Here is a 26,023-nt window from a genome sequence, read left to right as displayed (position 1 = left end):
TACCACATCAAATTATCTCTGCACTACTTTGTACAAGCCATTATGTGTGGGCCTCAGCTACCCATCTCAGAAAAAAAGGATTCCTATATTGCTACAGGAATATATGAAACTAAAATATATTACTGATTATGAGACACTGCAGTATCACCTTGATGGAGTGATAAAACAGTAAGGGGGAGTGCCTGTGTAAGAGGACAAAAAGAAATAGCTTGAACTGCTGGTGTTAATACCTCTCTTATGGAAACTGACCTCAAGAATGGTTAAACTGTGTTTGAGAACTGCATTTGACTTAAAAGGATACTTAACAAGTCAGCATTTGTATAGGCAAGTGGGTACTTGCCATGATTTTTTAAAAAACTGTAGAATATTACAAAGAGGAGTGAAAATGAGGCTTGAATTACATCCAGTTCTCAGAACAGGAACACTAACAATTTCATTGCAGCAACTGCCTTTAAATTTTTAATTTTGGATTTTGAACATAACCTCTGAAATTATTTCAGATTCTGTTATAGAAAATCCTCAGAATCCACATAAATATCATAGAGAAGAAATAACAGTCTAATTGTACCTTCAATTTGGGCAAGCTGCCCTGGCGATGGGCAACCCCAGCGTGATCTGTTCTCAGAAGTCTGAGCAGTTGGATGGTTCATATAAACTGAATGTCCCATTAGGATTCTCTCTGCTGCTCTGGTCAGCCTTGGTCTTTGACCTTCACTGAGCTCCCCAACACTACCATCAGAATCCTACATAGAACAGCAACATCAGAACAGCAGGTATACCAAAACCACCAATGTATTTCTTCCAAAACTAGGCAATGTTATCTGATTACATTAACTGTTAAAACATTCATAAACCTAAGTCTATACTATTAGCATTGAAAAAAGAAAACTGAAATTGAGGAGGTATCATCTAATGGGGTTTGAAAATAAGATCTACATTCATCAGTACTGGACAGAAAAGAATCACTTACAGGCAAACAGCATCACTTATTTTCTTAGTGGTATCCCAACATGATCAGAATCTAAGTTACATTTATAGCACATGAAGTCTTTAATGTTACAGATTTGGCCATTGTTGACTGCCTGACCTTGTAACACTGGAAGCACCTAAAAGCTATTGACCATCTGTCAATGCATGTCAGATAAAAAGTTCTATTTTTTAAGTAGGTTTGGATGGCACTTAAAATAGGGATGATGGCTCTCTGAAATCTGACTTTCAGAGTTGCAGATGAAAAATAGTATGCTTCTATGCAGGAAAACAGGTTGAACAGACATACACATGTGCACAGTATCATTCTAAGGAAAGAGTACTACCATGTAGCAGAATATTCTTTCTCTTAAAAATGAGAAGGTATGCTTGCACATGCCTTGCCAGAATCTAGGGGGAGTTTATTAGTGTCTTGTATGGACAGACTGAGCAGTCCATGACTATGGGAAAGGGAAAAAGCAAATTAGAGATGCATTTGTAATTGGCAGTGCTGATGAGAAAATGTCACTACAATTAGTCAGACTCAGAGCCTACACTATAGAAAGCTTTTCACTAAGTCCATCCACCAATGCTCATTAAGCCAAATAAAGACAGACAAAGGAACAGTTAAGGAGGTGAGTGAAGTTAGTAATTATTTAGACTAAACTGACCAAGACAGAAAGAAGAAACTGCATTTGCAGCAATAAAAATCACAAAAAGCAAGATCTGTCGTATATAAAGGTGTTCATGAACCATATTGCAGTATTCAGAGTTCATTTCCTTTAAATGTTCCTCCAGCTATGGCAGTTAGAACAGATGCCCAATCCAAACTGCTGTTTTCCACATAGAAAATACTTAGATGTGTACAAGATGACTTTTGTCCTTTGTGATACAGACTTTTCTGTTAGTCTGTTTTTTTCTGCCAACTAGATATGAGTATTTCGATGTTTTGTTCCAAGATCAGTATCGACAGCATGTGCAAAAGTGCATGTAAACATTTGCTGAGTTATTCTTCATACTTCCCTAAAATACTCACATGGCTATTAAGTGCACTGAACTTGTACTGTTAAACATACCACCTGTATTGCTGAAGTGACAGAAAACTTCCCTGGTAATCAAAATGACAGGACAAATCTACTGGAATGGCCACACACATGCCTTGAAAACTAGGTACATGTGATACTATGTGCACCTAACGTTTGTAACAACAGTGTTCTTAAGAATTTTTACAAGAGAACATAGCCAACAGAAGTGGGATCACTTCCAGCAGGGAATGAAGTGTATGAACCTGTTCTGTAGCCAACAGAAAGGATAAGCTTGAAATATTTCATCTACCTCTCAGTAGGAAAGTATCACTTTAAACTTACTGTATTGGAAGAAAAAGCACTGTGAGTTACCTCCAAACAGTACATTCCTTCTTGTGCAGCAACAGGTGCTTGATTTAATTTGGCTAAAAGAGTCTCAACAGGGTCCCTGTGATAGCCTTTATCCAGTGTTCTCACCACTTGTCCTTCACTGGGAGGATCATAATCCTAAAACAAAGAAACAAATTTCACATAATACATGATCCAAACCCAATTTTTGTAGGAACTTGAATCATTCTTGCTTTAGTTGACAATTCAGCTTTTTTCTTTTATAGTAAGTTCTTACAGTTTCCACAGCAAGAACTTGTGTCATGAAGATCTAGGCATTTAAAAATAAGCAAACCGATGACACTGCTTTCTCCTTATATCTACAGACATTCACAGTCTTCATTTGATACGTAAGACTGCAACGCTTAAAGAAGAACACAGTCCTTCAGGCCTCCAGAGTTCAGGGAAACAGTTAAATCCTCACACTGACTGCTAGCAACAATCTGGCTGCAGAGCTGCTCTCACAAGCAAGGATTTAGCTTCTTCATCCACAGAGCCTTGTTTGAGGATGGAGGACCAGTGGAAGGAGTTACGATTCAGCTGATAAAGACAAGGAAGACCATCTTGGCAATTAAGCTTTCTAACCTGATGAAGAAAACTTTAATTTAGGTTCACCTGATAACAGAGTCTTAAGCCCAGAGTTTAAGAGAGGAACTGTGGCAGACAGGAGGCATCTAAAAAGAAGCCCACAAAAGGAACTTCTACAACCTTGATCACGAGGGAAGGCATTCTCCTCAGATGCCTATACACTCCCATGGCAAAGTCTGGACAACAGACAGAAAGATCGGCAAGTTCAGGGCAGAGTCTCACAACAATGACATGAATCAAATTATGGATATTAGATGGGAAAGTATGCACAGGTCAAGCATGGCCATGTATGGGTAGAAATGTTTAGGAAGCATAGGCAGTGAGAAGAAAAGTGGGCTCCTGCTCCAGGACATTCAAACTTTGCATTATTGAGGTTGGAAGGGACCTCTGGAGATTGTCTAGTCAACCTGACTGCTCAAGGCAGCACCTCTTCCAGTGTTTGGCTACCTCCATAGTAAAAACATTACTTATGTTTAAAAGGAATTTCCTGAATTTCAGTCTGTGTCCACTGCCTCCTGTCTTTCACTTAGAAGAGTCTGGCTCAGACTTCCTTACTTACTTCCATACACCAGGTATTCATACACTTTTCTAAGATTCCCCCAGGGCTTTCTCTTCTCCAGATGAAACAATCCAGGCTCTCTCAGTATGAGAGATGACCCAGTCCTTTAATCATTTTTGTAGTCCTTTGCTGGACTCAATCCAGTAAACGCTTATCTTTCTTGTACTGGAAAGCCCATAACTGGACACAATACTCTCAATGCTGTCTCACCAGTACAGAGTAAAGAGGAAGGACCACCTCCCTTGACATGCTGGCAATGCTCTTCCCAGTATAGCAAAGGATGACAGTGGCCTTCTTTGCCACAAGGGCACACTGCCAGCCCATGTTCAACTTGTCCACCAAGATCCCCAAGTTCTTTCCTGCAAAGCTGCTTTCCAGTCGGTCAGGCCCCAGCATGTACTGGTGCATGATGTTGCTCCTCCTCAGGTGCAGGACATGGCATTTCTCCTTCTTGAACTTAATGAGATTCCTATGATCCCATTTCACTAGCCTGGTGAGGTTCCTCTGAATGGTGGCAACCCCCCCTGGTGTATCAAACAGTTTTGTATCATCCAAAAACTTGCTGATGACACAGTGTGTTCCACCATCTAAGTCACTACTGAACATGTTAAACAGCACTGATGCTACTATTGACCCCTGGCATACACCACTAGTGACTGGCCTCCAGCTGGACTTCTGACACTGATGGCAACCCTTTAAGTCCAGTAGCTCAGCCAATTTTCAGTCCCAGGTCAAATCATTCCTTGAATTCACAGACCTCCACGTGCCTACTGATGGTCTGAGTCAGGATCAGAGGCGAAAGGAACACTAGGGATGTGCACAGGGCCTGCTCCAGAACACCTGACCAACAGGAAGCAAGAGAAGGCTTTCTATGAAACATTAACAGGGATCTGATGACTGCAGGTCTTCATCCTCATGGCAGACTTCAACTATGTGGATGACAGAAAAGCCACAGAGCATTGTGGAGGCAGTCCACAAAGTTTTTAGAAATCCTTCTGGAGTTCCCTTCCAACCAATACTATTACAATTTCACTATCATTTTTTTTATTCTTTCATAAAGTAAACAGTTTGTTTTAAGCGTAGTATTAGTCTACCTGATACTATCATTTATACAACAGCTATGTCCTACCAAGAGGCATTATACAAAGTCAGAGAGGGAATGTCCAGGCATTTGAGGGAGTGTTAAAAGAGAAAGGGAACAGAGTATACCTTGACTTGAGGAGCTTCCAGGACAAAGGAGTAAAGCAGATGTCAGATAAGAAACTATACTGAAGTTTTAAGCAGCTTCAACTAACTCCAGCCTCAGCTACCCTACTTTAATAATTTAAGCAACCAACCAATTAAAAGATGGCTTAAAGCTGAAACAGCTCAGAGAACAACAATGTTCTGTTTAAGATGTCTTAAAATTAAAAGCAATGAAGAAATGAAAATGTGTATTAGCTCTCACCTACAGAAGTATATAAATAATTTGAGTTTTTTAATTTAATATCTTTTTATTTAATATATTAACAGTTTTTTTAAAATATATATTAGCTTGTATAATGTGGGTTTTTTCTTTGGAGCTCTGAAATTCTAACATTCTTTGTAAGTGTACAGTTTAAAAGCATAAATTTAAAAAGTTTGTAAGTGAAAATGCTTAAAGCACATCCAATTTATCAAGATGCTCAAGGCAGAACACGACACTAACTCCATTTCCTTACCATTTCATTGGCATCTTGTAAAGTACTGGTTAAGCTCTCAGTGAGGTTTCGAAGAGATAGTCTTCTTTCTGCTAAAGCTGGAAAATATTTTAAGTTACAAATACTAAAACCCATGCAAGTTACATGAAAGAAAGCCAAGGCCACATTCTTTAATAATTGCAACACAGTGCTTTAGTAAAGTTGGAAATTCCTACTGCCAGACATGTATTATAAAGACATATTTTCAGCTTCCAAGAAAAATCACTCTTACGCTTTGCTTTCAATGAAAACTTAGTACTTAGAACCACATGGTACTTCTGCAAGACAGTCCCAATTATTTTCCAAGTTGGTCTTATGACAGAAGAGCTGATTTAATCTTTTTTCATTAATAAGCAGAAGCATTTTGTACAGAGACAAGAGCAATGAGGTCTCTTTAATCCAAAACCATGTTAAGGACCACATTAATGCTTGCAGTTTTATCAGAAAATGTATCAAACGTAAATTCAGTAGACTGGAAGAGAAGTTGATAAAGAATTAATCCAAATTCTGATTTCCACAAATGTGCCTAGTTAGTTACCTCCTGCAGCCAGTATCTGTCCACAGCTGAAGAGTACCTCTCCTTCTGAGATATGTCTGTCTGCAGTTTCTGTTTCTGTGAGAGTAAGGCTGCTTTCCTGTGTGGACTGCCCGGAACTAATAGTAGGCACAGGTGATGGAGCCTGTGGCTTGCAGGGAAGCAATTCAAAGGGCCTCACTGATGACTGCTGAGAAGGTAAAATCAAGTCTTCTGGTTCCTCATCATTAGCCACTGACATCTCACTATAAAATAAGGATATGCATTATGAATACACCAAAATGCCTTGCACAGTATAAAGACTTAAATCCATATTGAAAAGAAATTAATTTACAAGTATTTTTTTCAAATGAAAGCACAGTGTTTTACAGAATAGCCTGAGAATCAACATGGTTAAATAACATTATTAATCCATTTCTGTTGTAACAAAAAATTACCATGTGTATTCTCACTGAGGTAATAGAAAAATAAAATTCTAATAATACAATATTTCATCATCACTACATTTATTACTGGCAGGTGTAAAAACACAAGTTTACCGAGTATAACATTCAGCAGGACGATAAATAAGGACTAAAAAAATCCTGAGAAAGCTCCCGATTTCACATTTTTCCCCCAAAATATTAAGTTGAGCAATTCAAAAAAGGAATCCTGGATTACCTCAGTGTCTCCTGACATATACGTTAAGCATTTCTTTCTACTGAAAGAGGGTATATGTAGAAAGAATGTTTTAAAATTTAATTTTAATATTTAATTTTAAAATTTAATTTTAAATAAATTCAAATAATAAAAAATTAAAATATGAGAAAACTGTGCAGCCTGTTCAACTCACACAGCCTTGGGACAGAATGGTTCTTCAATTAAAGGGCTGGGTTTCTCTTCTTCCAGAGGAAGTTCTGCATCATCCCATGGGTTTGGAGGCTTTGGACTTTCCATTTTTGCGGCTCCGGAGACCCATTCTGAGGCAGAAGGGCTTGGTGTGATTGTTCTAGGAGGTGTATTGACAGGGGTAACCACAGGGGTGCCAATCTGACTAGTGGCAGCTGGAATCTCAACTCCTGCATATGTGAAGTCAAATTTCAGATCAGAAAGGAAAGCAGGCAGTAAATCTTGGACAGAGAGCTAGTCAGTTCTACTAAGCACTTGTACTTTTTGTGATACCTTTTGATAGTTACAGGGACAAGACTAGATAAAGCCTAGTTTCTTTTAAATACAGTGTTGGCTTTTGAAGGAGCTAGAATAAAACCTCACTTGCTTACTTCCTTTAATAAAAGAGATCGTTCTGCATTTTAAAAACTGAGTGCTTTACTTGGAGAGCATAAATTTGACTTAATTACATTTGAAACACAGGAAGGAGCAGAAGACCTATTTTTCTGATGTGAAAAAGTGTGGAGGGGCTGGGAGGGGTGGAAATCACAGAGAGTATAAAAAAGTTTGAAAATAGAACTGTTACCAAATAAAAGATGTTTGCTTTTTATATGAATTAGCCCATAATTTTTGTAATACATGAGCTCCCACTTGAATTATAGCCTCAAGAATATTTACCCTGAGAGATAAAGTGTCTTTGAAGAAGAAAATTAAAGGTAGCAGATTAAAGCATATTTGCTATTTCTAAACTTCAATTATTATTTTCACTACCTGTTTCTTTAATTTTTTCATGTTCATGAATATCCTCACTCATTCCTGTAAGAGATAGAGAAGACTCTGGAGTTTTGACTGGAGGCAATTCTTTTTCTGAAGGTGGTGTTTGTGGTGGTGTGGCCTGGGGTGTTGGCAACGGAGTAGGGACAACAGACTCCTGAGGGGGAAAAAAATTGTAACCATAGTTATTACCTCAATGCAAAATTCCTGTCTTCCAAGTATCCCCAGAGACAGCTGAGGAAGAGAGAGAAGGGCAGGTTATCACAGAATAGGAACAGCTTAGATTGGTGCTTCACAGGTCTAACTCCTCCATCTAAACGTAAAGTTGCAGAACGCTAAATGTTATGCTTGGACAAAATAAACTAAAACCCAGTAAACTATGCATAAATAATTATGTATAGAATAGACTATTTCAGTTGGAAGGGGCCTACAATGATCATGTAGTCCAACTGCTTGACCAGTTCAGGGCTGACCAAGAGTTGAAGCATGTTAAGGGCATTGTCCAAATGCCTCAACCACCGACAGGCTTGGGGCATCAACCACCTCTCTAGGAAGCCTGTTCAGTGTTTGACCACCCTCTCAGTAAAGAAGTGCTTCCTAATGGCCAGTCTAAATATGAATTATATGATTACATGAATTTTAATAAAGCATTTATTACAATACTAAGCAATAAAATACTTCATGGCATAGATAAAATCGAGCTAGTATGATAATTTTATGGTAAGAGAATCGGCTAAAGAGAAGATTACAAATGAAGCAATAGCCAAGACAGTAAAGCACTAAAATAAACACATAGTTGTGGTGTTCCCTACAAAATGACAGCTATGGATATAAATCTGATAAGCAAGTACGATAGCTGTCTTTTAGCCTGCTACGGAGGAATATGACAGACCTTTCCAAGTTTTCTCCAGCCCTGTTTGCTGACACTTCTTAAAGAAAACAAGATAATGGGACTAAAGGGAGGCTTCCAGGCTACTTTCTAAAGAATAAATCCTCAGACTGATGATTTTATAAAAACCTCTTATGGAAAGTGGAACATACTAACACATTGGGAAGTTCACACACACCTGTGTGACATGGTGAACACCAAAAAACCTGGTAACCGGGCAGCTGAACCTCTAGACAGGAAACCTCACAGCAAGAAGGGGCAGATCAAGAACACATAAACTACATATTGAAAAACTTCTGCTATAAGCTGAGCAGAAATGAAAAAAGGAGAAGAAAAAAACCTTATGAATGTACAAGTTATCCGCAGGATAACAATTATCCACAAATGTGGAAAGACACTAAAAAAAACATAATTAGCTACCTGAAATTCCAATAAAGGCAGGAGAGTATCGCTACTGTAGCGCAAGGCACTGCAGAAACCCCATCTTGCATACTATATTACTAAAAATAAATGTCTGTTAGCATATTAGTGTTACCCATGGTCAAGATCAGTCTAAACTGGAAAACATAAAAGTGCTGCCCATCAGCAAGAATTAAAAAAAAAGTACACATACAGATGATTGCTTTATTAAGCCTAATCAAACAAAGGCCAAAAAGGTCAAAACTAATCTCCTGAAGTTTGCAAATCAATATATATAGTAAGGAGAAAACAATTATTTCAGCCTAAAGACATTTCAGTTTAAGCTGAAACAACAAGGCTTAAGAGGGCCGTTAGTAAATGTATAATGCTTATTAGAAGAGGTTTCTAATTATCAGAAGAACAAGGTACAAAGTCTCCTCTTTGACATCATACCCTCTTTAATCTGTACTGGAGTGGGGAAGAGCTCTTTAGATGCAGGATGCTGCATTTAAGCCTACCAAAGTGAAATGACTACTTCTAACCAATAATCTGTTGCTCACTTCCAGAAGGCACACTAAGTGCTATTTCTGTCTATATGCGCTGTAGCAGAATAGAATAACTGATCTCACTTTCAACAAAGCTTTGAATAGTTAGATTTCTGAAAGTGCAGCAATCTCCACATTCATCCCAAAGACATTATACAACACCAGATTGTAGCACAGCCATGTCGTTATTGAAACAAGAGCAGCTGTCATTTGATTATCAAAGGGAACAGAGAAAATTATCATGCATTACAGGAAGCTCTACTAATCATTTATGCATTTACTGAAGACTACTGAACTAAAAACTTAGAATTAATACTAATTTTTAGAGATATTAAAGACTGGTTGCAAGCTCATAAGACCAAAAATAAAAAGAAATAGAAGCTGAGAGCAGTATTATCTGAAGAAACTAATTTTATTTCTTCACAAGAAAGTAGCATAGCTATTTTTGGTTGAAAAAAACCCTATCTTTTCACAACATGGAATTACGTAACAAGTCTTTCCCTTTAGAAATCAGTTCCATGCTCAGTCTTAAAGTAAATAAATAAATATAGCATGTTGCATGCAGTACAAAGGAATTAATTTTTTCTTCTTTTTATTTTTTTTTTAAGTCAAATAGGTTTAAACTTGTTGCTTGCTGGGGTATAATAAGGAATAATCAAAAAATGCAAATTATGCACATTCGGTTCATCGGGGTTTTTTCCATCATCTTTTGTTTTGCACATAGTTGAACCACCATGCTACAAAGATATTATCCCTTAGAACTTCAGTAGGAAAGCTGAAATAAAAGGAGTTCTTACCATCATAATCATTGTACTTGGAAGAACGTTTGTAGCAGGAGCTGCCTTCTGAGTCTGCTTGTTACCCAGCACAGCCGCAATTATTTCACTGAGAGCTTCATTTACAAAATGACTTATCATTTCTGAGTCCACAGGCACGCCAGCATTGATAAAGAGTTGAAATCCTCTACCACCTGCAACTTCAACTGAAAATGAAGAAACAAAGCACACATCCAGGTCTCACTTCTTCAAATGCATGCACTGTATTGCAGCCACTCATTTTACTCTCCAGAAACTTTTAAACATTCCTTTGCAAAAAGTGTTTTTTTAATTATTTTATAGATAAAGAAACAATAGTAGAGAAGCAGTTCAGGATCATAAAATAAGGCAGCAATGAAGGATGATGACATCACAGGAGAAATGCATTTGTCTCCCTTTATCACACATTTATAAGAGAGGTAATTTTTTACGTATCTATTAACAAAATAAAGGCAAACAAACACTACAGGCTTAGCAAAATGCCAAAGCTGATTTAGATGGCCAATAACAGAAGTTGATTTGTACAGTGGTGTGTTTTATGTGTTTTCTCCCTTTAGATAATTTATTTCATGGCCACATAACACCCTGCCTCAGCATAGATTTAAGTATGCGATTTTTGCATTTTATAGTTTCATTGGTTGAGCATTTTCCACTCTTAGGCTCAGGCAACAGCTACCTACACAGCTTGTTAAAATTACCCAAAAATTGAGCTAATCCATCTGCTGAGAACTATAATTCCTACTTACCAATGTCAGAAGTTACAGTCTCACTGCCTTCACTCTCTGAGGTGCTAGCACTGGGCACTGTTTCTTTCTCACCTGGGTACATCCCACTGATAACTTTTGCCATTATTTCTTGTTCCACCCTAGCGGAATAAACCCCATTTAACTATCAGCAAACACCAAGACATTTAAAAGTATACAAAAGAGCATTCTTGACATAAAATGTAAGGCAGCTCAAAGGAAAAAGAAGGGAAGGTATTCTTATGGAGTCATTCCTCCTTCCGTATATATTCTCTCACCGCTTCATTATGGTGCAACTCACCGATTTATCAATCTGTTTTCTATAGTTTCTCTCCTTTGAATGAGTTCATCCAAAACATCAGAAGACTGCTGAGGAGCAGGAGCCACTGGAGGAAACAAAGGACCATTGTATTTTGGCGAGGAAACTTTAAACTGTCCATTAAGCTCCAGAAGAGGCTCAAAAAATTCTGGAATTTCATCCTTCTCCTCTTCCTGCTCCTAATAAGTAAGTAGTAAATTAAGTTATGGTGTGTTTCTGGAAGGCAATGTCATTGAGGTAACTATCAGATTTTTTTCTTTAAGAAACATCTGTAGATGTGTCACAGCACACAAACCACACTCTGCCTTCTCAGTATGTTGTAGTTAATTGATACAATTCTAAGCTTAACAAATCATAAATATAGAGAGGTATAAAGCTATAGGAACTGCTAAGTAAAACATGATTTGGCTCATATTTCCTGCCTGTGCTGCACAGGGCAGGGAGCCAATGGTAATGCTAATACTTGAAAAATTTACTTACGACATAAGTCAAGTTTCTTTAATATATACTCCAGAAATGCTCCTCCTTTAAACAAAAAGGTTTAGGAAACTTTCTATAGTTACCTGTTAGGTTTTTTTGGTTTTGTTTGGTTTTGGGGTTTCTTTTAGAAACTGAACTTTTACTTTAAAGTCTCCTGTCTGAAAAGATACATTCCCAAAAGTTAATGAGCATGTAGTTAGTCAAAACTCGAATAAAGCTGCCTGAAGACTAGATATTAATAATTTACACATACGTTACACGTATGTTTGCACTTTCATTAACTTCAGCTGCTGAAAGTTGAAACTTATTTCTGGGTAATCAATTCACAAGACCCTCACAGACACTTTGAATTTAACCTTAATGTCCTACTTCTAAAAAGTTACAGAAGTTACTCCATAACACATATGTGTTATAATGTTTGACTGTTCCCAAACACACCACCCTCCTTTTCCCACCCGAGCACATACATGGCATTAAATCCCAAAAAGCAGTCACTAACCCATCATATCGTAATATAACGCTTTAGAAATGTCTCATGATGGTTAAGAACCTGCATCCTTCACTCACAATATTAAAAACAAATGTCTCTAATAGTAATATGATTCTCTAAGAATAAAATCTACCATGCCCAATAAAGATGAAGAGCTGAGCCCTAAATTACAAGTGAGAAGTATGTGATGTTGCATAAAAGGGCTCATTGTAAATCTGTATTTACTAAAATTAATCTCCCAACAGAGTGAAAGGGGAATAGGAAAAAAGGAAGACTTTTCCCTTACATAAATTTAATTTCAACCCATAAAACAAAAGCGCTATATATTTTCTATCAATAAAACAACAAATCACTGAAAACAGAAAAAAAAACGGAAGAAAAAAAAAGATAGCAACATTTTCCTGTCTCCTTCCCCAACCCAGTATTAGTATTAATACTTCTTTCCTATCTTAATATACTTTAAAACTGAGAAGTCAGATAGGGCCATGATGGGTATTACAACAAATAGCTACTGGGGAGTTGGATCTTTGTGGATCTTTAAGTAATAATAATTCTTCAAAGAAATGCTGTACATTTGGCAACTTAAAAAGTGGCAAAACCAGAGTATGTATATTTGGGTGACAAACAAAGATCTCTAAACCATTCTAGGCACAGAAATAAGACCGTAAAGTTAAACTCAGAACGGCACTGAATGCCCTGCAAGCTGATAAGCAGCTCATTCTGTTGGGATATATATATGCACAACCATAATTCATTCTGACAGCAAATGTAAAGATGTCTTTGACCAGTGTTTCATTATGCATTTTCTGCTGACTGCATTACTCCATAAATTTTCTTTTATGTTGCCTATTTAATACTTCTGAAAGTATGCAAAATACAAACATCTGGATTAAATAAATCAAGTACATACAATAGATCTTACACATACTTAGTAACTTCTGACAAACTTTTGCCGTTCTCCTGCATTTCTAAACTACGTGTAACAAAATTTTACATGAATACTGCACAAGTCCAAAATAAAATTATATTCATTTTGAGGTGATATCGCTGCTGAAATGAAAAAATAATATATTAGTCAGTATTTAATTATACAGGTTGAACTTTGATACATATCACCTTGTAGACCAATCCTGAGTAATCTGCACTCAGTTCTGCATTTTGCCTCCCTTGAGACCATTGAAAATACCTATCATGACTCCCAATCAAAATACAACATAAATTAGAAAGTCTTTCAGGTATGATTGGAATATTAATCACTGTACTTTATCATTAAGTATCAAGCCCAAATTCTATTTCCCAAATTACATTCAGATAATTTAAAAAAAAAAAAAATTAATAGGTGGTATAGATTAATTTTGTTCCATTACCAAACATGTATATGCATAGTCTTTTATTAAAGCCATCCAAAACTTATCCATGGATTTCTTCTCGAAAGATTTCTAAAGAAATTTCCACAAGCAAGGTTCAGGGCTGCATTGCAGGTGCCACCTGTGAACTTTTGTCTGAAGAATTACACCTGTAAAAAAATCACTGTCCCCAAGGGCATCTATGGGAAGCAGGGTTAAGGAAAATACATTTACTTTGATCCTGCAGGTTATATGTTTTGCAGTCGTATTCAAAATGGAAGCAAAAATTCTGAGAAGCAAGTGCCCACCTTGCAATTAGGGCATGTTCAGAAAAAGCAAAAACTGCCTCTATCTTAAATCCTAGTAAGTTTGCTAAAGAAACTGCAGGATGTGGCTGCTCATAAGACTTGGAGAGTAGACTCAACAAACCTGAGAGTTTGTTCTGGGCTCATGATAGCTAAGCTAATTTCTCACTCTGGAATAAGGCAGGGTCCATGCAAGGGCTGGCCTTACAAAACCTCTTCTGTGCAGAAAGCCTAAACCTACCTGATTGTAGGTGTGACCATTGATCAAAAATAAAAGTGTAAGTCAAAGCTGTAACAGTTATTTGTGCTTTATACATGTGGATTTTCTTATTGTGAAATAAAGGCACCCAATTCAACTATTTTGGAAGATGGAGCTCTGGGCCTTTAAACACTAGACAGCATGGTTGCAATAAGAGAACAAGGCACATCACCTCTTCCCATGGCAGGGTTTGAGTTTTACAAGTTGGGGCATGTTGCATTAGTCCTCAAAACTGTTAAAACAAATTAGTTAGATTATGTGAGAAAAGGTTTGTCTCCACCCACACAACGAAGCACAGAGGAATGACAACGGGTGGGAGAATAACCAGGTTGGATGGGGTTTTGAGTGACCTGGGCTAGTGGAAGGTGTCCCTGCCCATGGCAGTTGGGCTGGAACTGGATGATCTTTAAGGTCCCTTCCAACCCAAACAATTCTGTGATTCTAATAGGACAACTGAGCACTCCAACATGGCTACTCCCAGGGATATCACAGGTGAGGGCTCAGCTCCCATGTCCAGGAGTGAAAACCAACAGGATGAGCCCATGGAAAACTCTCCATAGCACCTTTTTTTAAAGTTGGGCAGGTGCATTTGGACGAGGTGATCGCATGATGACTTGTGGGATGCACAGAAGAGTGTTTTGGGATGGTACAACACTTTTTCTGTGCCATTTATGGGAGGGAACCAGAGGTGTGGAAAGCGAAAGACCAAGGTGTTTTGGAGAGGTACAGGTGTGGGAAAATAGAGGGATAAGGGGACAAAAGTGGCTGGCTGCATGTAAACAGGTGGCTGGTCAGCACACTTGCCTGGCCTTGCCAGCGCAGTCTGCCCTGTCTCCTCATTAAATGCCATTTCCCGAGCAAAAAGGGGTTTCAAGGCGCTGCAGATCCAGGTGCCAGAGCTGGGGAGGGCAAGGACCCAGGGCCAGCGACTGGCTAATGCCTGGATACTAGAGGGATCCACACTGCCTCTGTTTAGGTCTGTGTACATACACGTATACACACACGTATATATGAACACACACAAGCACATGTGTATCCCAAACCTCCACCCTGAACGGCCGGAGAGGGGAACAGGATCAGCATGTTGAGTGTTGTTTGAGTGCTGATCTGTGCAGCCACTCATGTATACATGTGTATATGTGTATTGGCATATGCGTGCTGGTGTGTACGTTTTGGCAACATACGCTCTGCCTGGGAGCAGGCAGCTGCAGCAGCCTTGCGATTATTGCATTACCAGTGCTAACCTTTCAACTCCTAAGTATCTCTTAAATAAGTATTTTCCAGCAGAAAAGGCGAAACAAATCCTAGGAAAAGGAAATGCCTGGGACGGGGTCCTGAGGCCTTTTTGCAATATCTACCAGGGAAGAAAAAAAAAAAAAACAGAAGAAAAAAAAAAGGGGGGGTATTTCACATAAAACTGAAGAGGATAAGTATTTAACAGAATTAAGTTTTCATAATAAAAGGAGTGTGGGGAAAAGACAACAGTAAGCTATTTTCCTGTATACCATTTTATGCACGTTTTTCATGAATCTGAAGCTTCTTTTATAACAATAATTTTGCTTTCTTTTAATGTCTTAAATATCCCTGCCACTCCAGAGGTTGATTTTATGCTTCCACATTGTGTTTGCCTTGCACATTTTTAAGAACACTGTCTGTGTGGTCATAGGCCAAACATATGTTTCACTTGGAACGTTTTTTGGTATTGTGGTTAAAATATATCCCATTGCCAAAAATAAAAGATAAAAGCAATCCAGGACAAAAAAGGAAAAAGAAAAAATTAATAACTATTATTCACATATAAAAATTTAACGTTGCAGAATTTTTTTGGGGTTAGCTCATAAACTAGTTTCTTAAATAGCTTTCCTATTTATTTTTATAAAATAAAGCCCTTTTTGTGCAAGCAGAAGAAAGTTGTCCAAATAGATTTAACCCCTCCGCTCCAACAACTTAGGTAATTTTGGAACTAAAAATGAACAAAGCATTTCCCCACTTTTGACAGGTAAATGTCAAATTTTTTTTTAAGACTTTTTTTTTTTTTTTAAGATTTTTTTTAAGACTTTAAGACTTGTAACTAACTGACAATGTTAAATGATAATTCAATTTAAAAATAAATCTACCATACTAGCCTGTAAGCTATAGTTAGTATTTGATGTACACTCTAATCCTGGGATGAAAAGCACACAGAACAGGTAAAAAGAATACATTTTTTGATAGATTTTGATATGCACACAGCAAGTGTAGCTCACTGGGAAGAAACTTGAGGAAAAAGTACTTCAAGAGAAATACTAGCTAGCAACAGCAATTCCAAGCTCCTGGTATTTACTGAGTCCTAAATGCAGCAGGAGGTGGAAGCTGCCATCTCCCACAGAGGCGAGATACTCCACAACAGCTGGGTGGCAGGACCGCGCTTCCTGCAGAGGCAGCCTTTACCTGCTACCATTGAGTTTCTGCTTCTGCTCTTAATCTGGAGAAGTGAAATAGAGGCTGGTTCACCAAGCCTGAGAGTTTCTCTGCCTCCACTGTGAATGACAAGAGGTCAGCTAACTAAAAAAAAAGGACTTGCTACCTAAGAGAATTAAACCATAAAATAGTATCTCAAGGAAACCCATGTTATCATAATCCAGAAAAAACCAATGTTGTTAAACATGCACAGCACTAATGAGGCATCCAGCAAAACAAAAATTTGGAATCTTTTAATGAGATCCATGAGATGAGTAGTACACAGATACATACGCTGCTTGTCTTGGTTTTTTTCGAAGTTACATAATGTTTGACTGAGTTAGTATGCTAAATCATTTTAGGACCTCAAAAGCATATGCAAATTGCTCTACATGGAAGTTTTCTAAAAGGGAACCCTCAGAAAATACTTTCATATTTTAAAATATAGGTCACCTTACTTAAAATCTGTAAGAGCATCTTTTACATGCATTACATTTAGAGTCTGAAATTGTGAAATGTAAGTACTATAATCCCCGCTGATTTTAGAGGACTACTTTTATTTCTAGTGGATTCTAACACATCCAAATAAAAGGTAATTTTAGTTTTTGAATGTAATTCTTCAAAGGTCCTTTACTTACCAACATACAATAATTTCTAATACTGTTTACAGCATTGTAAACACTTCAGTATTGTTTGCAATGTGTATTTTTAAAGTTGCTAGTAAAGCAAACTTATTTTCTACATCGTGTTTTCATTATGACAGAATAATATAAAACAAATACAAAAATATTTGAAAGGACACCTTTGCAATATAATTACCTGCATGACATCAGTAACATCAATGAAATCAACTCCTGGAAGCTTTCTGTCTTCCTCCTCACTATGTATATCTTCTGGAGTCTTATAAAGACAGGTTGGAATTGATAGGTATTTCGTATAGGGGAGAAAAAAATGTATTAGCAGAAAAACTTCATAACAAGAATGCAATTAAATCACCACTCACTGTCAATAGCCTGAACCCAGAAAAAATGCTTTACACACCTTAAAATTTAGGAGGAATTTCTTTGCATAGCGTAAAGAGAGATTAATACATGAGTTAATACATGCCAATGAGCGCCGACCTCTGGGGATGCACGCGTTTATCAGACCAAAACCAACCTGGGCCCACCCAGCAGGGGTGGCGAGGCGCTGGCACAGGCTGCCCAGAGCAGCTGTGGATGCCCCATCCCTGGGAGCGCTCAGGGCCAGGCTGGATGGGGCTGGGAGCACTCAGGGCCAGGCTGGATGGGGCTGGGAGCACTCAGGGCCAGGCTGGATGGGGCTGGGAGCACTCAGGGCCAGGCTGGATGGGGCTGGGAGCACTCAGGGCCAGGCTGGATGGGGCTGGGAGCAACTTGGGCTGGTGGGAGGTGTCCCTGCCCGTGGCAGGGGGTTGGAACTAGATGGTTTTTAAGGTCCCTTTCAACCCAAACCATTCCATGATTCTATGATTGTTGGAACTTTTTCTTATATGCTGATGACAACTAAAACTTGCTGTTGCCAAATGTCATGGAGTATCTCAACATCAAAAGTTCTAGGGCAATACCTGTAACTCTTACTATAAAAAAAATAAGACAAAAAATTTTAAACCATTGCACACAACCCATCTTAAGCAATTTACTTATGTGCCATTTCTACAGTGTTTTTTAATATTATAAATTTTAAATAATAATCACTATTTTAGTCCAGTTTCTGTCTTATTCAGTGAATACCTTCACACAAGACCTTGATGGACCTAAGTCACAATAGCAGCTAACACTCAGGGAAAACAGAAGGTAAAGTAACTATACACAAATCATCAGAGCATCACCGTGCCTTCACACTGTCCACTGTCTGCAATGCAGAAGACAGAAGTCCACTGGGAGAAACAATACGCCATCCTGTAAATGCGTGCCCTAGTTTGTAACCTTATAATTCAGTGTGCAACAGTTAACCTTTCCGTTGCACAAAAAGCTTTATTACTGCTTAGATGAGATTAAAAACACTTCTGAAAAAGTTATATGGAAAGCAAGCAGAGTAAACCAGCCAGCTCCACACACACCAGGTTACCACTGAACACCCTATGCACACATGCCACTAACCACTCAAGTACAGCCAAGGAGCAGATGGAGGGATGAAGAACACCCTCAGTCTTCATGCCAGAACACTGAAGCCAGTATAAATAAGACAGAAATGGGCCAATAAGGGATTATAACTCTTAACAAAACAGAGGAATTATGTTTTTTCTTAAGAGTTTTGCTATGGTGATTATTTAATCTTGCAAGAACAGCGCCTTGCTGCAATTTTTCATTCTCTTAAATAAATACCTCACATTATAGATTCTTCAGAATAATTTCTCAATTTTTCCTGGAACCGTCTAATTTCTCTGACTAAAACAAGACAATGAAATTACTTTGTAATAATTTAGCATGTTTTAAGAACATTGAATTCCCAGACATTTAGATCAATCAATACCTGTATTACAGCATCAACAGGAAGAAGTGCAGGTTCAGAGTCTGGAAGAACATGGTTTACAGTCACGCTGTCACTTGAAATACTGTCAATATCTATATTTGGTAACACCTAGGATGGAAAAAAAGCACCAATCTGAACATCTATGTATTAGTTTGGCTACTGTCATTGAACTTTTTAGAGTCTCTCTTCCACCTGCTACTGAGCCACTAACTCCAGTGACCTCCTTTTCTCATACCTATATCTGACAACAGCTTGGTTCTGAAAAACAAAATACTGTAAAGTACAAAAGCTAATCCCAGAAACACTCACCTGTTTTCTTGCAGTACCTGGTTTCTCCTGTTCTCTAATTCCCTGATTCCTTTGCCTTGCATGCGACAAAAGGTGAATATACCTACAAATATCTACATAGCAGATGTGTGTTTGACTGGCAATTCATTTACACTACGTTGGCCTACAAGTCACTGTGTAGGCTGGTTATTGGTTTCATGTTGTCATACATATGGTATAGTAAAATAAAGGCATAACTGTATTACAGTGTAGTCTGTAATAAAGGCATGTCTGTTACAGCATCAAAACATGTTGTGTTTTTATTAAGAACAAACATTTAAATGCTTCCTTAATTCTTCAGAAGGGGAGCACAGGGAAATCACCTTAAACATTTCAAGAACAGGGTGAAATAACAGCAAAATGTTGGTGGACGGAATACTGCAATATAGCAAGGGAAGAAACCACATACTACTTTACCTGTATTTAACTTTGAATTCCATGAATCATTTGTACCTGAAAGGTGTGTGTAGGAGTGTATATTCTCAACAATTTGAATCCAAAAAAATGAACACGTAAGAAACATTAACTTCCTTGACAACAGTCTCATGTAAAAAATTATAAAAACTAAACCACTAAGTAAGGACTGCAATGGTTGATTAATCAGGAGTGAAATCCTTGGGCTGACCATCATGCTTGAAACAGAAATCTTAAAGGCCAAAGCAGTCATCCAAGAAAACTGACATTTACCACAACACTTCTTTTATTCCAAATTTGTTCTGGCTCAAAAATCTCATTTAAAAATAATAATAAAAAAAGAATTCATGCTATAGAACTAGTTTACAAACACCCTGCATAGGTGACTCACAGAAGACAAATTTTTCTATTTTGGTCAAATAATAATTGTTAAAATATGAATAAAAATATTAGCATGGCACGACAACATCTTGGTCCCTCTGTTCCATGTGTTTCTAATGCTTACTGAAAACCCCCTACTGATCAAAGTAAGTTACTGATGGATGAGACTGCCTTTAGTTAGCATTTATTAAAATAAAGAAACAAATAATCATCACTCTTAGCATGTACCTGCACAGACAGTTGAGGTGGATCCCTCTTCTCTGATCTCATCTCTATTACAGCTATGTTTGGTTTTTTTATCTCAATCGGTGGTTTTGGTGGCACTTGAGGAAGAGAGGTTGTAACTGTAACAGGGTGCGGTTTACCTATAACTACTCCAGCAGGCTGCAGCGAGATGTCACTGATTTGGGTTTGACCTAAGGACAGTTTAAACATAATTAAATATTTATATAAATCTCCAAAGTCAGTAAATTAATAAACTAATTAAAATTAAATTCTCTGTGTCCGTGTTTCACATGAGACAGACTGAGATCTTGCATGCAACTACAGACTAATTAAAAAGTCCCCTATTAACAACTAGCTAAAGCATAGTGCTTCACCAGGTAATTTTAAGGCTTTCCCAGCAAAAACTGAACACTGCTGTTTTTTTAAAATTATTCACTCTGCTTGACTGCGGTGACACCTACTGCTGAAAACGAGAATAACTACATTGTACTTGCATTTCAAAAATGACATACCATGCTTCACCCCCCCTCACATTTTCTTCATCTCATTCAAAATACTATTACACCAAGTACAGCATCCCACAAATTTTTGAGACACCTTTTTTTTTTTTAATAGTTATCTTCTTTACATGCCAATATAATACTAACCGTTCCCAAAACAAAGGCTGTATAAAGGTTCTATTGAAGGTCCAAAAATACAGAAGATACGACAATGAATTTAGTGTGTTTGGCACAATCTTACTGAAACTTGGGCTAAAGTCATTGTAAATGTTGAATGCAAGGACCAGTGAATCAGTTCCTGCTTATATGGATACCAAACCTAAAATCGGAACAATAACCCTAGAACTGTGAAGTGTACCAAAGAAGGTGTGTACAGCTAAGCAAATGCTCTGTCAGGGTGTCACCAAACGTCCAGCACAAAGAATGAGGAGAACCAGAACGTTTTACACTGTTCCCCCACGTAGATTTCTCACAAGAAGGGCAGCTGCAAGTATCATGGGCCAGGGCAAATAACTGACTTAAGAAGATTTACATTGTGTTTACATGAAGTAGCAGTAACTAACCTTCACACATCCTTCTACAGGTTATTTGCACCTACCTAGTGGAATAGCCATAGGAATTAGGTGACCTTCAAGTGGACTGCAGACAGCAGGCACATCTCGACTTGGACTAAAAAGATACTGATGTTCTTGGGCAAGCGCGTATAAAGAACGCTGTTTCCTAGGGCTGATTACCACCTTCTGTGTGCAAGAGCAAGTCTGTGTCTTTGCTGACTTTACCTTTGCACCTGAAACAAGAGCAGATATAAACTGCATGTCATCAACACATGTACAAACCCAGCAAAATCACACGCTCTAATTTAAGCCCTTCTACTGAAACAACTATATATTTTTTCTGTGAGATGGAGAGAACAAGGGAGGGAGACAAGAAGGGTAGAATCTAAAAGTGCCAGGTTAGAAGTCTCAGTGTTGACAGGAAAGAAGTTAAAATTACAATTTTTCAGCATCTGAATCTAGCAAATAAAGGCACAGAAATGTGAAGAAAAGGACACAAGGACGGTAGTAGGTTGGAATGAAACACGTGATTTAGCAGCTAAGAAGAAACCCAGATTTAGGTTTGAAATACAGCATTAAAAGAGCATAAAGGTTCAGCATAAAAAGTAGACAGGATACAGAATATAGCCAAACTTTCATTTGTTTTCATCTGAATAACTGCCTTAATTTTATAAACATTTGTCTCCAGTGACAAGATTGACAGGTACTCAAAAGAACAGGTAATAATCGACAAATTCCTGGTTTAACAACTTAGTGCTACTCAAAAATAAAGCCATAACTAATACCCATAAGTCTTGACTTGCAACATCAAGGAAGCACTGATTTTTTGGCCCAGTTTTGAAAATGTATTGTTAAACAGGCACCCAGAAGCAATTTGTATGCAACAATGTCTATGCATGTAGCAGGGGAGAACATGTACTGCTGCATTTCTCACCATACAGTCATGCAAGGTCTTATTCAATCTATATGCTTTGCAAACAGTGGATACTACTAAGGAAATCATTATCCTTAATCTAAATGGATAAAAACTGCCTGAAACATCCCCCCCAAAGGAGTCAACAATCATGAATCAAATGGAAGTGCTTCTACTGCTGTTTTGTAGGCATTAGGAAAATGAACCCGGAAAGAACCACATTGGTAACAAACTCTGTATCTTCACTACAGCCAAGAAAAATGTCCTCTTACTCCTCTGTTGTTTCTAATCATCACCTTTCCTGTATTAATGGCCAGTTAACACACGGCAACATGCCCTTTTTAGTTCTGTTCACATCTAATAGCTTCCTAATTAATTGATGAAAAAAGTCAATGAGTATAAAATGTAGGGAATAAAGTTTGACAACGTGACTTTTAACAAATGCAGACAAATGGGTAAGGGAATTCCCTCAAGAAGTGGTATTTTTGTGCACACAAACTCTAGGTAATAAGCCTAGAAACAAGAATGGCAAGCCATAACTCTTCAACGAGAAAATACAGGTCAGGAAGAAGTGTCTCTGAAAAAGGCTTTAAGGTCATGTTGGATAAGCAATGCAATGATAAATCACAACACAATGCTGTGGTCAACGGGACAAACGTAATCCTCAGATGTCTCAACAGGATGCCAGCAGGTTGGAGCAGGAGAAGACTTCCATATATGGTAATACCGCATGCAGTACTAGTTCTGCATCTCTGTTAATATTAACATAGATTGGACATTAAAAGGTCTTTTTAATTTTTTAAGGAAAAACACCTGGAAACTGAAGTAGCTGTAAACTGATGCGAAAAACTATAAATCAGGTATTGATTTTGAAGCGTCCCATTTACTTGTGAACCATAAGGTATCTAGCCATAAGAAGAAATAATTAAGGGCAGAACTTCTGATGTCTTCAAATGATGAGCATGTGCCTTTCTGCAAAGCACAGGTTAGCCAGAAAGATTATTCTTTAGTCAAAGACAGATTACTAGACTCGGTAACACAAATAGATACAGTTCAGTGGCTTCTGATTTAGAAGAGGTCATACTACATGATCTAATAGTCCCCCTGGCCTTGAACTTTTGAGCAAAAGCAGAAATTGGCAAGAAGTCTGTAATACCACGGACTTGTAAAAACAAGGTTCTCACAGTAAGAATGATTAAGTGCTGTATACACACAGAACCTCATTTTAATTGCTTTCAACTTTTCATTTCCCCCTGAAAAGTTTATTTGCACTGGGCAGAAACTAGACTTTTAATTAAACTTAGCTTCAAAACCATAGTGTTTTACATGTATTTATCAGTTCAAATTATTCAAGAAAACAACTCCAACTTCTTTTAGAAATGCTCTCTTACTCATAAAACTGTTAGTTAGCTTTTTCCCCTAACTTCCCACAAGAAACCAAGCATAAGTCGCTAAAGTTTATTTGCAAAGAAAATGGTTGAGAGTTATAAAATGACTGAAAAGAGACTCTCCAGATGGCCATTTCAGTCTTAAATAAACATCCTTATTCTAACACTAATTTAAAACTAGCTCAGTGAACTGCTCTACCAAAATAGAGTAATTTAATAAGTCTGGATTTTCCAGCCAACCAAACCCAAGGCCAATGACTTCCAATAATTTTTAAGCCTTTATCACCTGGTACATCAAGGCCAGGAAGGGAATCTGTGGGTGCAGATCTCTGAAGGAAAGAATGAACCATGCCTAATGTGAGCAAGATTTCTTTCTTTTTTTTTTAAGAACCTGGTGCTTTAAAGTGTTCATTCAACTTTGTTTCATTTTCTTTACAGATCTGTTTCTAATTTTATTATTACTACTTTCCTGACATAACAGCATCTTCCAGAATAGCAGCTCTCAAAAGCACTTAACTGTTTTGTCTTCATGAGACCTATGTGAAACACAGAAGTATTACTTTTCCATTTTATTGGCAAGATGCAGGAAAACACAAAAATAAGCAGCTTGACCAACTGTCTTATAAGAGTCAAAGACAAGTAATGCCAGTATCGAACAAAGGCTGACCTCAGTCTAAAGCCATTAAAATAAGAAAAATCAGAAATAGGACCTTCATCATTGGAGTGCTACTCTTTCAAGTGACATGCAAAAAATTCTGTATTCTTCCTTCCTTTCCTTAGGTAAGAATACAAGGGGATGTCTTATTTTATTTACTGTCATGATAGAAACAAAACTGTAATTTCCCGTAACTGCAGTGTGATGTGAAATAGAGAAACAAATTTTACAGTGGCTTTATTATTGCAAAACACACATGTTGTTGTAATGCTGTAGCATGACTTAAGGACTTGGAAGAGAATCACTTTGGGTAAAGGCTATCCAGAGTCCATTCTGTTTTCAAGCAAATAGCTTTTAAACTCTTCCAGGACTCCTGCATGTGACAAGTAGATTGAAAGCAGCATAGATCCAGTACACAGTTTTTAATTTCTATTTGCCCCCAACAGAAAACAACCTAAAGCACAAAAGCAGCTTATTACAACTGCATTTCACTGACACTACTGAATTAAACACATTATTGGTAGAAAACTGGTAGTATCAAACGATCAAATGACCTATTTATTATAAGTAGATTGAGAGGGAAGGGGGTACTTTTTCTGCCTCTTTACATGGTATTGTTTCTGGAATAATGAAATCGGCCTCCCTGGAAAGGTTGTGACCGCCTATAAAGGACAAGAGCCCAACAAATATAGAAGAAAAATGTCATTTAGGACTCAGCAAAAGGAGAACTGCTGATTAACTATTTTTAAAGAAGTGTCTGTTCTCATTCCAAATCTTAGCAGTTACTGTATCACTGTTATTGCTACACTAAGTGTTTACTAGCACACATTTTATTAAAAAAGATCTGAACAAATAAACTAAATTACAGGTGTGAAGCACAGCCAGTAGTCAAAAAGAATGATACATCATGCTGGTCCTTCAAATGAATATACCAGTGGTTTTTTACAAAAAAATGAAGTGTTTCAAGAGGTCGAATGAAATATACAAGCAACAAGACTAGCAGTTTCAGATAATTTTCTCACCTTTTTTAAAAAAAAAGTTTTGAAAGACTTTTTTGCCAGATTTTTGCCAAGACTATGACCCACATTTTCCAGGAGGGTTATGAGAATTACAAATACTTTCTACCAATAAAACTTCTTCCTGGATCACAACTGGGCTCCAGAGCACAGGTAAGAAAAGTGTCAGGAAACAGCATGAAGACTACGCTAAGCTTAATAATAGATTCTTGTACTATTTTGAGGATTTGCCACTGTGGATGTACAACATAATGTAAAAAAAAAACCCAACAAAACCAACCACTAAATCCAGCAGTGTTTGTCTTCAAAGACATATATATGTTTTATACCATACATTTTAACTGCCTAAAAACACAGTCTCATCAAGTTACTACCTTCTCATGTTAATCTCTTGTATTTCATACAGAACACGGTATTTTGATGGTTATAATAAAAAGTCTGACATTTTTTAAACATGACAGTTAAGACTGCAGCGCAAGTGCAAGAAGCATAGAGGGAAGCCAACTAATATGTTACCATTGATGTTCATCCTATTAACACGATTATGCCCACTATCACTTTAACTGCTTCTTACACACAACACACTCTTTCTCTCCATCATCTTTTATCATGTAATTAGCTCACTTTTTCTGCAGAGTGAGATGATACACACTAGTTTTTCTGACATATCAGTTCAAGATTAATCTTAGTTTCTGTATTAAGAATCAGT

General features: G+C 37.5%; 1 protein-coding gene across 7 annotated transcripts in view; it reads right to left on the bottom strand.

The window, feature by feature from the left end:
* KIAA0586 (KIAA0586 ortholog) overlaps positions 1-26,023 on the bottom strand; it is a 73,262-nt gene that overhangs the window by 31,562 nt on the left and 15,677 nt on the right. For 4 of the 7 annotated variants that reach the window (XM_055800599.1, XM_055800606.1, XM_055800610.1 and 1 more), the window contains 13 exons: positions 21,387-21,575; positions 20,292-20,479; positions 18,942-19,049; positions 17,268-17,348; positions 11,112-11,308; positions 10,814-10,932; positions 10,050-10,234; positions 7,417-7,576; positions 6,611-6,836; positions 5,782-6,023; positions 5,226-5,302; positions 2,364-2,498; positions 569-743 (listed from right to left, as the gene is read on the bottom strand). In XM_055800599.1, coding sequence (XP_055656574.1) covers positions 569-743; positions 2,364-2,498; positions 5,226-5,302; positions 5,782-6,023; positions 6,611-6,836; positions 7,417-7,576; positions 10,050-10,234; positions 10,814-10,932; positions 11,112-11,308; positions 17,268-17,348; positions 18,942-19,049; positions 20,292-20,479; positions 21,387-21,575 — 2,082 coding nt within the window. The remainder of the gene's footprint in view (positions 1-568; positions 744-2,363; positions 2,499-5,225; positions 5,303-5,781; positions 6,024-6,610; positions 6,837-7,416; positions 7,577-10,049; positions 10,235-10,813; positions 10,933-11,111; positions 11,309-17,267; positions 17,349-18,941; positions 19,050-20,291; positions 20,480-21,386; positions 21,576-26,023) is intronic. The other 3 variants (XR_008746645.1, XR_008746646.1, XM_055800595.1) reach the window with 2 other exon arrangements.

Source organism: Falco peregrinus, chromosome 1, assembly GCF_023634155.1.
Source record: "Falco peregrinus isolate bFalPer1 chromosome 1, bFalPer1.pri, whole genome shotgun sequence".
NCBI classification, from domain to species: domain Eukaryota; kingdom Metazoa; phylum Chordata; class Aves; order Falconiformes; family Falconidae; genus Falco; species Falco peregrinus.
This window is presented reverse-complemented; position numbering and strand designations above follow the sequence as displayed.